Source organism: Rousettus aegyptiacus, unplaced genomic scaffold, assembly GCF_014176215.1.
Source record: "Rousettus aegyptiacus isolate mRouAeg1 unplaced genomic scaffold, mRouAeg1.p scaffold_m13_p_7, whole genome shotgun sequence".
NCBI lineage: Eukaryota > Metazoa > Chordata > Mammalia > Chiroptera > Pteropodidae > Rousettus > Rousettus aegyptiacus.
Genome location: NW_023416310.1, coordinates 96607715 through 96624016, shown reverse-complemented (window position 1 = coordinate 96624016; position 16302 = coordinate 96607715). Strand labels below are relative to the sequence as shown.

Sequence of the window (16302 nt, the reverse complement as noted above, 5' to 3'; positions counted from 1 at the left end):
TGTGGCTTTAAAAATAAGCCACTGTATTTATCTCTTCCGCTCCAAGATTACTGAAAATTAGCCCAGCTGTGGCCTGAGGCACCAGGCAGCCACAAAATCTTCTTCTAGATCGCTCAACCCACCCAAAACCGGTGAAACACTCGGGGGTGGCAGCCTCTGGGGAGTAGTGTCACATCAGCTTCTCACATCACCAAGCCTACCATCTGATCACACACATCATCCCTTTCCAGCTACTCTAGGGATCAGAGTCTTATGCCTGTGAATTGAGCTGTTATGCCTATGAATTGAGCGCATCTCTGTCTCTCCCCTCATCCCCAAAGCTTCAAGAAATTAAAAAAATAATAATAACAATTCTATTATTGAGCTGGGTAGTTATTGTGAGAATAATCTTTTAGCTTTATTACCAAATCTCTCTGTGATTCAGGGCAAATCATCTTGCTGTAATTTAAGACTTCAGTTTATTTATAAAATGGAAATCTTAAATAGATATGTATAATGTAAATAAACAAATATAATATAATATACATATTTACAAATAAACATATATGTAAAATGCTTCATAAAGTACCTGACCCATACTCAGTAATCAATCAATAGTCCTTAAACAAATCTGTTGCTCTGATCTTGCTACCAAGTAAAATGTAATGAGTTGTTACTTCGTGCCAGGCACTACCTTATGTGCTCTATAATTGCAACCCTATGAAGTGGGTGCTATTGCCTCCTATACACATGAAAACTGAGGCCCAGAGATATGAAATAATTTGCTAAACATCACCGAATTGATGTAGCCAGATTTAACCCTGGTGTTCTGATTGTAGAGCCTAAGGTCTTACAGAGAACAGGAGGTATATTTTTACATTTCTTGTTTCCATGGAAAATTCTTTCCACTGTCAACTGAAGGACTAAGGAGCAGTGGGAAATGCAGGAAACCCGCCCCAGGTAGTTCGAGCTTTCTCCCCATCTCTCTGATCCTGGACAGGATCTGAGTTTCAGACCACAGTTCTCCCGTGTTTTGTGAGCTGTCATTACTCAGATTAACGTTGCCCGATTCCTGAAGGATTACTTGAGGGAGAGGAGGCGGAGCTTGCCCAAGCAATTCACACACCCTACAGATGGCCGAGTAGGGGGTGGGGAGGGAGCTAGAGATGTTTTACAGCCTAGTCTTTCAGCTTTTTGCCTTTTGGGCAGGCTGAGCGTGTATAATTCTACAACCTGCCAAATTCTGGTAGATACACACGTGTGCGCGCGCGTGCACGCACATTCACGCAGAGGAAAAGAGATAGAGACAGAGATGAAATGGTTGCTCAAAGCCAAAGAAGGCTCTCATGAAATCGGAGATGCTTGAAAGGCTGCGGTGGTAGCCTCAAGCGGGGAGAGGAGTCCAGGAAGGGGTTGAGGCGGGGGTAGCCCTGCCAGAAAACCTGGGTGTTTACTTGCAAACTCAGAATCTGCAGAGCCTTCTGTGTCCTGACTTCTCCCAGCACAGCCAGAGGCAGAGGCAGAGCACCCGCGCGGGAGAAAAGCCAATGGTCCAGGGGAGCTGTCTGGCTGGGCCAGAAACGGCTGTAATCATTTAATAGCCTTTGCTGGCTGCACTGACCTAGCAGAGTGGGCGGGTAGGCAGCCTCCAGAGTGCTGTCTGGCAAGATAATCCCTGGCTTTAATCAAAATGATGGGTTTTCTGGAAGCTCTTTATTAACCTTAGCACCGGAATCTCAGAGGTGGTAACAAAGGGATGAATGGGGAGCAAAGGGGAGGGGCTGAGACCTGCAGACTGGGATGTGCTTTTCCTGAGCTTGTCATTCCCCAACCCCCACCCTCCCCATCTCCTTTCTGCTGATTCTAGCTTAGAGGCTCCTGCCTGCATCTCTGTCTCCCAAATGGTGACAAAACAGATATAATTATAGTAATTGCTACATTCGTATAATGCTTCAGGATTTTCAAAGGGCCTTCATATACAGCTCAGGATGTGGGTCTCATAATTGGAGTGAGACTGCTTAGATCTGAGTCCCAGGCTCTGCCAGTTAGTAACTATGTGACTATTATTAGTCCTTAGTCTCCTCATTTGTAAACACATATCTATTAAACAGACATGGATACTGGCAATATCTACTTCATATAGTTCTTGTGAGGAGCAAAAATCATATTGCATGCAAGTCTGCTTAGTGCAGTGCCACACACATAGGAAGGGCTCAGGAAGTGTGAGCTACATCCCTAACCTCGGTGTAGACAGGTGATCATCCCCATTTTATCTGAGAGGAAACCGAGGCTCAGAGATATTTATATACATTGCCCAGGCATATAAACTATTAGGTGACAGAGTCAAGGCAGGCCCTCAAGTTCAGAAGAGCCAAAGCAAGATTAAGAGCGGAAAACAGAGTTAAACGCCCCCAACAATCTCCCATACATGCCCCCCTATAAGCTTTCCAGAAAGCAACATCCTTGGCCAAAAGGACTTTCTGTCGTTCTGTTAGGGGTAGTCGGATAAACCTCTCATGGCCAGTAGCTGATTGTTCAGGGCAGTTCACAGTAGGAGTTGTGGGGCAGTTCACAAGTCTGGCATTTGCTTCACAGTCTTCAGGACCTTCCTTGGCATCTGCATTGGTAAAGCCTTCAGCCCATTCATTCTCAGTCACAGAGACTTAACTCCATTCAGAGCTGGTTTAATATGAAAGAGGAAAGGAAGTAGTGAATGTTGCCAAGAACACCCTAGGCAGTGCCCAAAGGAAGTGCCTAAACTGGATCTCAGGATTAAGTAACGTGGTCAGCTACCTCCAAAGGACAGTTTTTATTTATTTTTCATTATTTTATTTATTTATTTATTTTTTAGGCAAGGCAACCCTTGGTTGACCTCACAGATTGCAAGGATCTTGTCAGTTCGCAATCCCTTATTTTATTTATTTATTTTTTTCTATTTTACGCCTACAGCACCTGGTCTTTCTAGATGGTCTCCCATCCAAGTACTAACTAGGTCCGACCCTGCTTTGCTTCCTAGATCAGACATCAGGCTTGTTCAGGGTAGCATGGCTGTAGACTGGAGGGCGACTTTTAAAGTTGCAGATTTTTATTCTTTTTTTTACAAAAGTACATTGTTCTGGTTTTTAAATGTATTCATACCTGTTGTGGAGAAATCAGCCAATACCAAAAAAAAAAAAAAAAAGGCAAAATCATTGACTATGATGATCATTTTCTATTAGAACTTTCAAATCTCAATAGTTTGTAATCTGAAAATCAGGAACGGGCTGTGCCTAAGGATCCAGACCTGCACCTGCTTGAAGTGCGTCTGAAATCCTCTTGCTAGGCTCTAACTGAGCCATTCATTTGGCTCTTTGTCTGCCTGTGAGCTAGGTTCCCCAGGAGCAGAGGGGAGGGGACTTGTGGGAAGTGCAAGGATGGGGGAAGGGAGGCAGCGCTGAAAGAAGAAACCTTCCCTTGATGGATGATTTGCTGGGACTGGCCCTGGGCCAGGATTAGGGACAGAAAAGGTGTGTCTTCCTTTCTCTCTTGTTCAGAAGGGAGTATCTCCTTGATTCTGCCCCTAAATCACAGCATTTTATAGGCAAAGCTGCCCAAGGGTTTCTGTGCTCTTGGCCAAAAGGGACTCAGACTAGATGGTCAGCAAATGCTGTTTGTCAGATTCTTAAGCTATTATATCACCTAAATGAGCCCTCAGAGATTTGCTTACACATCAACCCTAACAGGTTAGGCACAAGGGTTTGTGAGGGATTGGAGAAACCAGGTCTTGTTCGGCTCTGCCGAAGCAGAATGTGAGAGGATGCACCTGAATGCTCATCTCATTGCTTCTTTGAGTTTAAGCTGACTGAGTCAGACCCAACCAAGACTCCCGGCAAAGGCTGGAGAAGCTCAGAGACACGTTAAGGAAGCTCATTAACTATTAGCAGTCCTGCTGTGAGGGGCTCTGCCAGGTGAAGATGTCTCAGCTCTGCCCCTACAGACAACAGGCCCAAAGACCTTGTGCAGAGTCCTAGCTGTGGTTGGAAAAAATTTCCATCCTGGGCTCTGTGAAATCAACTGAAGGACTGAGGAGTGGTGTTGACACCCTGTCCTCTTAGACACCAAATCAGAGGCCTTTAAATGCATTTTTCACATTTGTCTGTCTCTCAGAGTCAGGGCCTGTATTTGAAAGGTAAAAGGCAAATTCTTGGCTGAGCTCAATTGCAGATTCAATTATCTTAGATGAATCAAAGAAAGTAGTCTCAGAGAAAAAATATCTATTGCCCTTTGTCCAAAGAGCTTTAGTGTCAGCTTTTCCAGGGGAAGCATGGTGTAGGGAAAGGGATTAGGGAAGAGAAGAAAGTTTCTTACTCCCTTTCTCCACTGCCTTGAACTAAATCTGCAACATCCATATTCTGCACCAAGAGCTGCACCATATATAGTTGCCCGTGTGAGGTTCTATTTATTGAGCTTTTACCTTGTGCTGGAGTCAAGCTTAGCGCTTTACATGCATTACCTCGTTGGCTTTAGGGACTCTAAAAGTGCCGTCAATTGAAAGTTGTTTGATCTTCTAGGGAGTAGGCACCGCTGCCACTTCTCATATCAGTCCTTTCATTCATGCATCCAGCAAGGATTTATTAAATACCTTTTATGGGCCAGGGATTGTGCTAGACACTGTTTATACATTGGTGAATAAAATAGACATATTTTCTGCCTCCATGGACCTTATAGTGATAGAGACAGAGAAGGAGGAGCCACTTGGCTAGGGTGCCTCTGAGGAGGTTACATTTAGGCATAGACTTGAAGAATGAGGAGTCATGCTAAGAATGGAGAGATCATTCTAGAACAAAGGGAAACCGCAAGTGTGCAGATCTTGAGGCAAAAACAATCCTAAGGGGACTAAGGGGGTGTTTGTGGAACTGAAAGAAGGACAGCATGGTTGGAGAATAGTGGTAAGAGGGAGACTTGTAGGTGAGATTGGAGAATTAAAAAATTAGATTATTGAAAGGCCTTTGACTTCTTTTCTCAAGGCCATAGAAAGTTTCTGAATACTTTTAAGCAGGGGAGTAATATAATCTGATATCACTGTATCAGATATATCTATTTTTTAAGGATTTTACTATATAATATTATGCTTTGGTTTTTTTAAAAGGGAAAAAGACTTTAAGGCTCTTATTGTAATTCACATATGAGATAATGGTGTCCTGAAAAAACATAGTAGCATTGAAAATGGGGAGAAAAGGACAAAGTCAAGGTATATTTAGGATGCATAGGTCTTGATATATTATAAAGGAAGAATGAAGATAAGAAAAAAATGGAGAATGGCTTTGAAGTTTCTGGCTTAAGCATTGGGGTGAATAATGTCATTTATGACAGTGCAGAGATTTAGAATGGAACAGATAAGAGGAAGCATGACTTTGATTTGAGATTCCCTCAGTTTGAGATTTCCATGAGACCTCCAAGAGGAGATATCAGATAAGCAGGTGGATACATGAGATTGGAGTATAGAGAGATAGCGGCTTTAGATATAAATTTGTACCTCATCAGCAAATTTAGATAGTATATATACCCATGGACATGGCTGAGATCCCAAAAGGGCAGAGTGAAGAGAAAGAAGAGAAGGTTTAGGACCAAACCCAAAGATGCTCCTGTAAGAAAACTAACAAAGAACAGCCAGAGGAATAGGTCAGGAGAATGGACAAGGAACTGATAAAAATAAGTGCTTCAAAAAAGGGATGGCAAATGCTGCAAAGAGATTCAATAAGATGAAGACCAAAATGTCTCCACTGGCTTTAGAAATAATGTAACTAGTGAGCTTGCTGTGAGCAATGTTAGAAAAGTAGTGCTCAAGGATGTCAATTAGAGAACATTGAGAAGTGACAGGAGGAAAAACCTGATGTAGAGAACCCAAAACTGCAATTAAATGTAAATGGTTTATCTAGTGGAACTTTTCACAACTCCACTAAAGGAGCAGTGTCAGATACATGAACACTGCTGTGATGTCAAAGGTTCCAGTGTCATGGCTACTGGGATTACTTTACCCAGATGAACCATTACCCTTCCTCCCTTCCTCTCTTCCTCTGACCTCTGCTGATGTAGAAGTCATTAGTATACTTTTGGTGTGTTTTTCAACTAGACTCTTGGGAAAGTCTTGCATTGAAAACCCTCTTGGATGCATAATCATTTTCTCAAATCTCAGTGCAAATTTCATCTCTCTTCTGGAATCTCCTTTGACTTTCTCAAATATAATTAATAATTGTCTCCTCTGGAGTCCCGTAATATTTTACATGTTCCTTGGTAATTGCAGTTATCAAATTGGGTTATAATTGCTTAATGTATGTCCCACCTAGACTGTGAGCACAGTAAGGGGGCTGGGTTTGGAAAGTAAGGTTGGCTCCTAGTGTTGGCTCCCAAACAAACAGGCAGGATTCCACACTCTTATGCTGCGTAGTATCCCTCTATATCCACAGTTCTTCCCATCTCTCTTCTGCTTTATCCTACCACCCCTCAAGGTCATTATAATAGAATTAGGATCAAATACAGTTGGCCCTTGAACAATGGGATTTGAACTGCACATGTCCATTTATAGGTGGATTTTTTGGATAAATATGTACAGTAGTGTAAATGCATTTTTCTTATAATTGTCTTAATAACATTTTATTTTCTCTTGCTTATTTTATTGTAAGAATACAGTGTATAATACATATAACATACAAAATATATATTAATCAACTTCATTTTATTGATAAGGCTTCTGGTCAACAGTAGGCTGGCTATTAGTGGTTAAGTTTTGGGGGAGTCAAAAGTTATATGCAGATTTTCAACTGTGTGTGTGTGGGGGGGTGCGGTTGGGTATCTCTAACCCCCACAATGTTCAAGGGTCAACTTGAACAAGTAATTTAGCTTTTGTTTCAGACAGAGTAGGTGTCAAGATACATTTGTAGCCAAAGTTTTCTCTAATTCATACACTAAAAGAAGTATATTCTGTTTTGTTTTGTTTTGTTTTGTTTTACATCTTAAACTGCATCATATATTTCTAGTTTAGGTCCCCCCACCATTAGCCAAAGAAAATTAAAGCATTTTGAGTACAGTTGCAGACAAGGTTCTGAAATCTGGCCATTCTTGGTTTGGGGAGCATCCTTCAGGTGATGCAGAATATACTATGTCAGCTGCCTTTTATGTTACCATCATTATTGAAACCTCTATTTAAAAATTTCTGACAGAAATTGGAGACCTCAGAGGTCCTTAGACTGGTTTGAGAAACAGCAATGTAGTAGTACCTGACATCAAGTGAGATGTCCCAGGGTGTCTCTCATCGTAGAAAGGTTTAAAAAAGTTAGCACTGATTGCTCCCGGGAATCCCCTGTTTATAGTAGTTCTTAGGACCTTAGGTTGTTATTGTGTTTTGTTTTTTTTTTTTCTGAAAAAGATTCTCTTTAATTTTATATATATTATTGAAGTATAATTGATGCATTTTAGATATACAACATAATGATTCGATATTTGTATTCATTATAAAATGATCACCACCACAAATCTAGTTAATGTGTCACTATACATAGTTACAAATTATTTTTCTTGTGATGAGAACTTTTAAGATCTATTCTCTTGGCAACTTTCAAATATGCAATACAGTATTATTAACTATAATCACTATGCTGTACATTATATCCCCATGACTTATTTATTTTATAACTGGAAGTTTGTACCTTTTAACTCCCTTCACCCATTTCGCCACCACCTCCCGCAACCACCAATCTGTCCTCTGTATCTGAGTTTGTTTTCTCTTCTTTTTTTTTAGATTCCACATATAAGTGATATCATATGGTATTTGCCTTTCTCTGTCTAGCTTATCTCACTTAGTGTAATGCCCTCAAGGTCCATCCATGTTGTTGTAAGTGGCAAGATTTTATTATTTTTAATGGCTGAATAATGATTTATTTATCCATTTTTATCCATTCATCCAGCAGTGGACATACATGTCGTTTCCATGTCTTGGATATTGTAAATAATGCTGCAATGAACATGGGAGTACACCTATCTTTTTAAGTTAGTTTTTTCCACCCCACCCCCTTTGGTTAAATACCTAGCAGTTGACTTGCTGGATCATATGGTAGTTTTATTCTTAATTTTTTGAGGAACCTCTATACTGTTTTCCATAGTGGCTGCACCAATTTACAATCCCACCAACAGTACACGAGGGTTTCCTTTTCCCCATATCCTTACCAACACTTGTTATTTCTTGTCTTTTTGATAGCAGTTAATTCTGGCTGGTGTGAGGTAGTATTTCATTTTGGTTTTGATTTGCAATTATTTAATGATTAGTGATGTTGAGGACCATTTCATTTACCTGTTAGCAATCTGTATGTTTTCTTTGAAAAAATGTCTATTCAGATCTTCTGCTCATTTTTTAACTGGATTTATTTATTTATTTATTTATTTTTATTTTTATTTTTTGCTATTGAGTTGGATGAGTTCTTTACGTATTTTGGACAGTAACACTTTATCAAATATATGATTTGCATATATTTGCATGTATTCTTTATTCAATAGTTTCCTTTTAATTTCGTTGACTTTTTTTTCTTCTGTACAAAAGCATTTTAGTTTGATGTAGTCCCATTTGTTTATTTTTGCTTTTGTTATTTTTTCTTCTGGTGTCAGATAAAAAAAAAAATGACAAGACTAATGTCAAGAAGTTTACTGCCTATATTTTCTTCTAGGAATTTTATGGTTTCAGATCTTATACTCAAAACTTGAATACATTTTGAGTTAATTTTTGTATATGGTATAAAATAGTGGTCCAGTTTCATTCTTTTGCATGTGGCTGTTCAGTTTCCCCAACATAGTTTTATTGAAGAGACTGTCCTTTCTCCATGGTATATTCTTGGCTCCTTTGTTGTAAATTAATTGACCGTATATGCATGAGTTTATTTCTGGGCTCTCTTTTCCATTCCATTGATCTATATGTCTGTTTTTATGCCAATACCATACTGTTTTGATTACTATAGCTTTGTAATAGTTTGAAATCAGGGAGCATCGTGCCTCTGGGTTTGTTCTTTTCAAGATTGGTCTGGCTATTCCCTGTCTTTTGTGTTTTCATACAAATTTTAAGATTGTTTGTTCTGTTTCTATTAAAAAATACCATTGGAATTCTGATAGGGATTGCATTGAATTGATAGATTGCTTTGGGTTGTACGGATATTTTAACAATATTAATTATTCCAATCCATGATCAGGGTATATCTTTCCACTTATTTGTGTCTTCCATTTCTTTCATTAATGTCTTATAATTTTCAACATACAGGTCTTTTACCTCCTAGGTTAAAATTTATTCCTAAGTATTTTATTGCATATTCTGCTTTAATCCAGTACATTTCATGCCCCATTCCCCGGCAAGATAATCACAAAAATATTCTTTGGGTAATTCTTCATAAAGAACCAAAAAATATAGATTTCTGGATCCACTGCTAAGAAATCTGCCTTCCTGCTTGTAATCAAATACAGCCCTTGTATTCAGGCTTAAAGAAATAACCCATGATTTTGAGGGGGCCAGGCCTCTATCTATGTAGCTTTTCTTGTACTTTACCCACTAATGGGCATGGGAGGCATATGACTGTTACTGACTTTTGATGTTTTGTCTTTTAGAACCAGAGGCAGGAGAGGTGTCCCCTCCAGTCGGTGCTGGAGTCAACAGCAACAGCTGGACCTTTAAATACGGACCAGGCAACCCCAAACAATCTGGTCCCGGTGAGTTGCCAGACAAATTCATTATCCCAGGATCTCCTGCAATCATCTCCATCCGGCAGGAGCCTACTAACAGCCAAATTGACAAAAGTGACTTCATAACCTTCGGCAAAAAGGAGGAGACCAAGAAAAAGAAGAAAAAGAAGAAGGGTAACAAGACCCAAGACAAAAAAGAGAAAGGGAACAGCACGACTGACAACAGTGACCAGTGAGGTCATGTAATGGAAACAAGCCACTTAGCCAGTTTTTGTAATAATGGCGAATCCCTCCCATGTAGCAACGCCCTACTCCTTTCTCCTATCCACGCGAGCCCTCTCTTACTAGACCTCAGAAATCTGCAGAAAGTTCCCTGTGTCTGTCTAGATCTCATTTAACAGGTTTTGTCTTAAAAGCTTTACTAAGTCTGGTGTTAACTCTTTTCTCCACTCTGGCTTGTTTTCAGAACCTAAAAAGCAGACCCAAGTTTCCTTTCTCCTCCGCCGAAAAGGAGAGGCTTCCCAGCCCCGCCAGTGAGAGGTTGGACTCTCTGCCCTGTGCTCCGGGGATCCTGTCTTGATGACACTTACAGGGCAGGCTGAAAGGTTTTGAGATTGAGCAGCTTGGGTATCTGTGGCCACTGGGTATGTGTGGCTACCGTGGGTATGTGAGTGCCAGATGTTGGCTGGGATGGGCCAGATTAGTCTAGCTGGTGCAAGGAGGGCTGGGAAACCAAGGCAAATAAACAGTGGGAGTTACCAGACTGGAGGGGAAATGTGGAATTTAAAAGGGACCAGACTTTCTAAATCTTACAACTCAAGAGGCGGTGGCCACCCTCTAGCAGACAAAACCACCTTCACTGACAAGGCTTTAGAAGTCCCTAAAGTCTGTTGGCTGTGATATCACTATACTTAAAACTCACATCATATCTACAAGCCAATAGCTCAGTGTTTAACAGGGGGCCAGCCAGGGCGACAGAAGCAGATCTGATGTGTTTCCTGTACATGTCCTTGTGCTCACTTTATTAAAAATTCTTTTGCACACAATGTTTGTGAAAAGGCCAGATCCTTTTCCAGCAACACATATGCAAAAGCTAAAGAGAAAAAGAAAACCCCAACACCTCACTCATGCTGTTTGTTGTTTGATAGATTTATTTAAAAAAGATAAAATCTATAAGTATAAATCTTTAAAGAGAACTATGATGAGAGCAATGCCCCTAAACTCCCCTCAAAAGAGAATTCAGTCGACAGCCATTTAAATGATCATTGCTGCTACAGAAGTGCTTTAAGAGAACTGCCTGAAACATCTGTATTATACCGGCCACCTGCCAATCACAGCTTTACTCTTTCAGGTCACTCTGAGGCTGCCTCTTGCATGTGTTGATTACTAAATAAAAGAATCTTTCTCTCTCTCTTTTCTAAGAAACAATTATGTGCACTTTGAATACACAACCTTCTCTAGCCAACTATATCAAGACCCAGAAATTGAAGAAAAATATTGTTTTCTCATATGTACAGTGAGCAGACTTTTCAATCTAATTCTGTGATTTGTCTTGGTGTGCGAGCCTACACCTTCCCTTTGGTTTCGTTTACCTTTTCTATTACACTATGAATTGCTAATCTTGCTAACACCTATGATGTTCCTGAAATCAATCTCCCATATGTATGCTGTATGCTATTATAAGACTCCTGAAATATACTTACTCTGTGCTTGTGTATGTGAATGTTAATGCAACTATTACCTAGAGTGAACTTTAAGCTTTACTGTTGAATGTAATTCCATTATATTTCCTTTTGTACACCTGTGAAAAAGTGGAGTAGCGTTTTTTTTTTAAACCATTGTTAATTTAATCAGCTTTTGTGTATGTAAGACACAGTAAAATTTCTTTCTTAAATCAAGATAATGGTGATTCAAGGAATTTTATTTATGGTCAGCCAAGAGCCGCTCCCTTGCCAAGACTCCTGCTGGCAAGGGAATGGGTAAAGCTGTTTTTTTCTAGTAACAATTCTGGAATGAATACTGAAGATATTCCCTGAGGGTGTGCAAGCACAAAATTTATCAATCTGACGTCTTTGAAAGTGGCAGAATGCTTCGAAATTTTAATGACAGCTGGAATATCAGCTCATAGAGAAAAACAAAATTTACTGTCACCTTAAATAAGAAATTTTAACTTTGTTAAAATGTATAATTTAGAAATTTGAGTAATTATCTTTTAAAAGTTAACGTAAAAGAGGTAGGAGTCTGTTATTAAAACAAAAGCATTAAATCTCAAAAAAAAATCTGTTTGTCTACTTTTAGCTTCATTCTCCCATGTTTTGAAGGGTGTGTAACTTCAGCTCTGCAGGATTGCATGGGGTAAAACTTCTTGCCAACACATGTGAACCATTGCTACATTGTAGGTTGTGATCATTTTGCCCCACTGAAACCCATGTACCTGACCTTACGTGCCTTTTGAATACTAGGAGAATTGGGCTAATTTATTAATGATGATAATTATAATGTATCTGTACAGCACTTTTTACCTTGACAAAGTGCTTTCCAATCCATGTTAGTTACTAGTTATTACAGCTGTAAGGATAAAACACATCATGTGGATTCATTTTTAATTGGTGCTATTGGTATTTCCTCTGTTATTACTAATAAATGGAAAATGGTGGTATGAAAGAAATGGTGGTCATTTCTAAGTATAAGAGTAGGAGAAAATAGCACACTTAGTTATTGTTATCGAAGAAAGTTTCAGTATGGAACTTACTGTATTACCCTCTGGCTATCTCCCTGGCTTTTATGCTCATTACTATGGCAGAACACCCAATGGAACCAAACTCCATAATGTTACTAGAATGGGCAGCCAGTAGGTTTCTGGATCACTTTCCAGTACATTATTTCAGTCTTCTCTGATAAGAATTGCAACAAACCAATTTTTATCACTAGAGTACTCTAGTCATTTTGTTCATTTTTTATTTAGCCCTTGCACCTCTCTACAGTTGAGAAGTCAAATAATGCTCCCCAAGAATTTAACTTTTATTGAGTATAGAGTATGTGCCAGCCACTGTAATAGGTTCAGTTTGTGGTACATGCTCTGTAACAAATGGACTATATTTTCCTTCTGTAGTTAAATTTTTATGGGTATAGACTTTCAATGCAGTGATTCTTGACAGGGAACATTTTTGGTTTTTGTTACTTGAGTAAGGAATGCTATTGGCACCTAGGAGGTAGAGGTCAAAGATGCTGCTAAAGACCCTATAATGCACAAGACAGTCCTCCACAACAAAGAATCTCCCAGCTCAAAATGTCAGTACTAAGATTGAGAAATCTTGAGATAAGAGTGACCATTTAATTTGTTATCAAGTCTATTTTTGAGATAAAGACACCATTAATAATTACAAGATGTGGACTGCGATTATCCCAGACAAACCAGGATGTATGTGACTCTACTCAAAGGAAGAAAGAAGCTGGTACACTTACTAGAACCTTGAGAAAGCTACTACTCTCAGTTTTCAGCCTCTGTTTCACCATCTATAATATAAGAATAATATAGTACATACTTTATAGATTTGTGGGGAAGATTTAATGAGATAATCTCAAAAAGACTTTAGAGGTCTGGCACACCATAGTGCTCAATTAATAGCTATTGATATTAATAATCTTTTCCTTCCATTTCCTTATCCCTCTTTTGCAGATTTAGCTATTGCGCTCAGGGTACTTTCCCTCCTGATTAAATTGTGAATGAGAGAAGGTAAAATAAATCAACATAGATTTCGTAATAAAAATATTTTTACTCCTCCACTTTTTTGCTCACCCTTGAAGGAAAAAAAAGTAAAGTCAGTTGCATAACTTTTTATCTATTTCTATTATGAATAATAATCAGGGCTCTAAGTAAGTAGTCAAGTCACTAGTCTCTTTATAGCTAGCTGTTCCACATCAGTGGTCAGTGATCTGAAAGTCGGGGACCAAAGGAATCTGCATTTTCAAATGAATAAATTCCATGCGAGCCTAAGTACAACAACTTGAGAGAGAGAAAGAGAGAGAGAGAGAGAGAGAGAAAGAGAGAGAGAGAGATAAGTTACCTCTAACAACTTCTTTTGGCAGATGGGCAAAACACTAAAAGATCCATGAACTTGCCTAGTGTCCTCCAGGCAATCAGGAACAACTCAGGTTCCATCTCTTTTAAGGGTCAGTCTACTTGACATGTGTCTCACATATACAGAATGCAGGCGTCATTCTCCAGAAGAACTGCAATTCATCTCATTTTCAAGGACGAGGAAAGCCTTCGCTATTGGTTTTTGGGCCCTAAGTAAGATTCTGAGTTTCAGGATCTTGTATTAGTATATTTTATGTTTCGTAAATTTGAAACATAATCTTAAAGCACAGATGTAATCGACCAAAAACACTAATGCAATACTAGTGTTAAATTTAGATTTTAAAACCACCAAAACATCAAGAGATATACTAAAAGCACAAAAAAAAAGCTACAGATATACTTCCTGAGGTCTTGAAAGTCCCAACTTTCCTTACGAAACGGCAAGTTCTTGACCCATTTTATCATCTTTTCATGTGCTTCCTCTTCTTGCAGAAGAAGCTGATCACCTAATTTCTGCCATAATTGGCTCGGATGTTGGCTAGCAGGACATATAACTTGCAACCTGAAAAATCCCTTCTGATTTTATGTGTGCGCGCACGCGTACACACACACATACACACACACACACACACACACACACACACACCTATTATAATTACGAAGGAAGCTTGAGTAAATCAGCCTGGTGCTGGTCTCCCTTAGAAACTGTGCCCAAGACTGGTATATAGCAGTCTTAATTATCAGAACTAGTTAGGTAATGTATTTGTTGGTTCCCATTTTCTTTTGAGGTTGATCCGTGGGGAAATGTCTGCCGAAACATTAAATCTTAAGTCTTTTGCTTCAAAAATAAGTCTGTGAGTTTGTCTGTGAGCTTAAGCTCCTGTAAAATAGACCCCAGTAGATTTAGTTCCATAATATGCAATCTATTCTGCATAAAGAAATAAGGGAGACTGGGTTGTGAAAAACATAAAGCCCAGCAATTTGTTAGGTTATGCAATTACCTGAGCATCATCAACCCACAAAGAACATGAGCAATTCAGACAAGCATTCAGTCAGTTGCTGGTCTTCAAGCAGAACTAAAATAATTGCCAGTGGAGGCATATACAGGAGATTAATTAAACAGTTCCCACTTTTAAGCTTTGCTTTCACTAGCCTAACTTTTGAAATGTTATGTGATGCTAAATTTTTATTATAAAAGTAATCATCTTATTTTTTATAAATCCAAAGGCATAGAATCCAGAGGCATAGAAAAAAACTATTAATCTGCTCACCAGCTTCTTTCAATTCTCACTCACTCAGGAATCCAGTGTTAAGATATTCAGGTGTGTTTTTCCACATTTTTTTCTCTCACCGCACACACTTCTATTATAATTAGGTTGGAGACTTTAGTCAATAAGCTTAGTACTATTTTCCCTTTGAAGTTATGCCTAAGGGCGGTATACAGCAATCCTAATGTCATAACCAGTAAGGTAAAATGAGGATTAAATTTATGTGAGATCTATATTTATATCTATATCTATCTATACCTATCTATCTATATCTATATATCTCATGTAAGTTTAATTGCTTTTTAAAATAAAAACAAGATAATACCATACTCATTATCCTGAAGCTTTTTTTAAAAAAAATAACTTACAAGAACATGGAGATTGCTTCAAGTAAACTCACAATCATTCTTTTTAATTCCTGTACAAATTCTACACACTGGCCACATAATGTCATAATGCATTTAGCATTAATGGACAATTGGGTTGCATCCAGATTTTTGCTACTTGAAAAAAAAAGGTAGCATAGTGTGCAATGATAAATTCAGTACCTGAGCTTTATAGAACCTGGGCTAAGTGTACCCCAAAGAGAAAATTTGGAAAGATTTTATGAACTTCATGTGTAAAGGATAGTACTAGTCTTATCTCCTGTAACATGCTTTTTCCCACATAAATAGAAATCTTTTGAATTACTTGCATATATTCCATGATATGGTTATAATATAATTTATTTCTCTAAATGTAATTTCATCACATAAGTCCCAGTTAATAGATTTTAAAGGTTTTCCAAAATTTTTCTACCTCAAACAGTGTTACAGTGAACACTCTTACCACATTTGGAATATTAGCCCAATATTCCTTCAAGATAAGCCCCAACAAGGAAATTACTGAATAAAAAAAACATGCACATTAAACTTTTCATACATACTACAAAATTGGTCCCTGAAAACACAGTATACTCCTACCAACGGTTTATGAGAATTTTTACACCTTGCCTAACATTGGATATTATCAGTCATTCTCATTTTCGAAATATGATAAGCAAAGCATTGTGGTTTAATTTGCATTTCTTTGATTAGCATAATGTTGCACATTTTTTTCCCGCCTCTTCTATCAGAAGATTATGGTGTGACTAGTCTGATTTATGGTTATTATGTAAGCCCTGACAGCAATGCAAGTGGCTGGCTTAAGCTTCTATTGGTGAGGCATCCATTTCGAAGATGGCTAGCTTGAATAAACGCATTGCCAGCCACTGGACTAAATGAAGAGTGAGGCTGTGCC

General features: G+C 38.6%; 1 protein-coding gene across 6 annotated transcripts in view; it reads left to right on the top strand.

The window, feature by feature from the left end:
- LOC107521563 (protocadherin alpha-C2) overlaps positions 1–12339 on the top strand; it is a 114900-nt gene extending 102561 nt beyond the window's left edge. For 5 of the 6 annotated variants that reach the window (XM_016166367.2, XM_036224485.1, XM_016166371.2 and 2 more), the window contains exon 4: positions 9601–12339. In XM_016166367.2, coding sequence (XP_016021853.2) covers positions 9601–9911 — 311 coding nt within the window. In that variant the 3' untranslated portion in view covers positions 9912–12339. The remainder of the gene's footprint in view (positions 1–9600) is intronic. The other variant, XM_016166366.2, reaches the window with a different exon arrangement.
- Positions 12340–16302: the final 3963 nt, after the last annotated feature.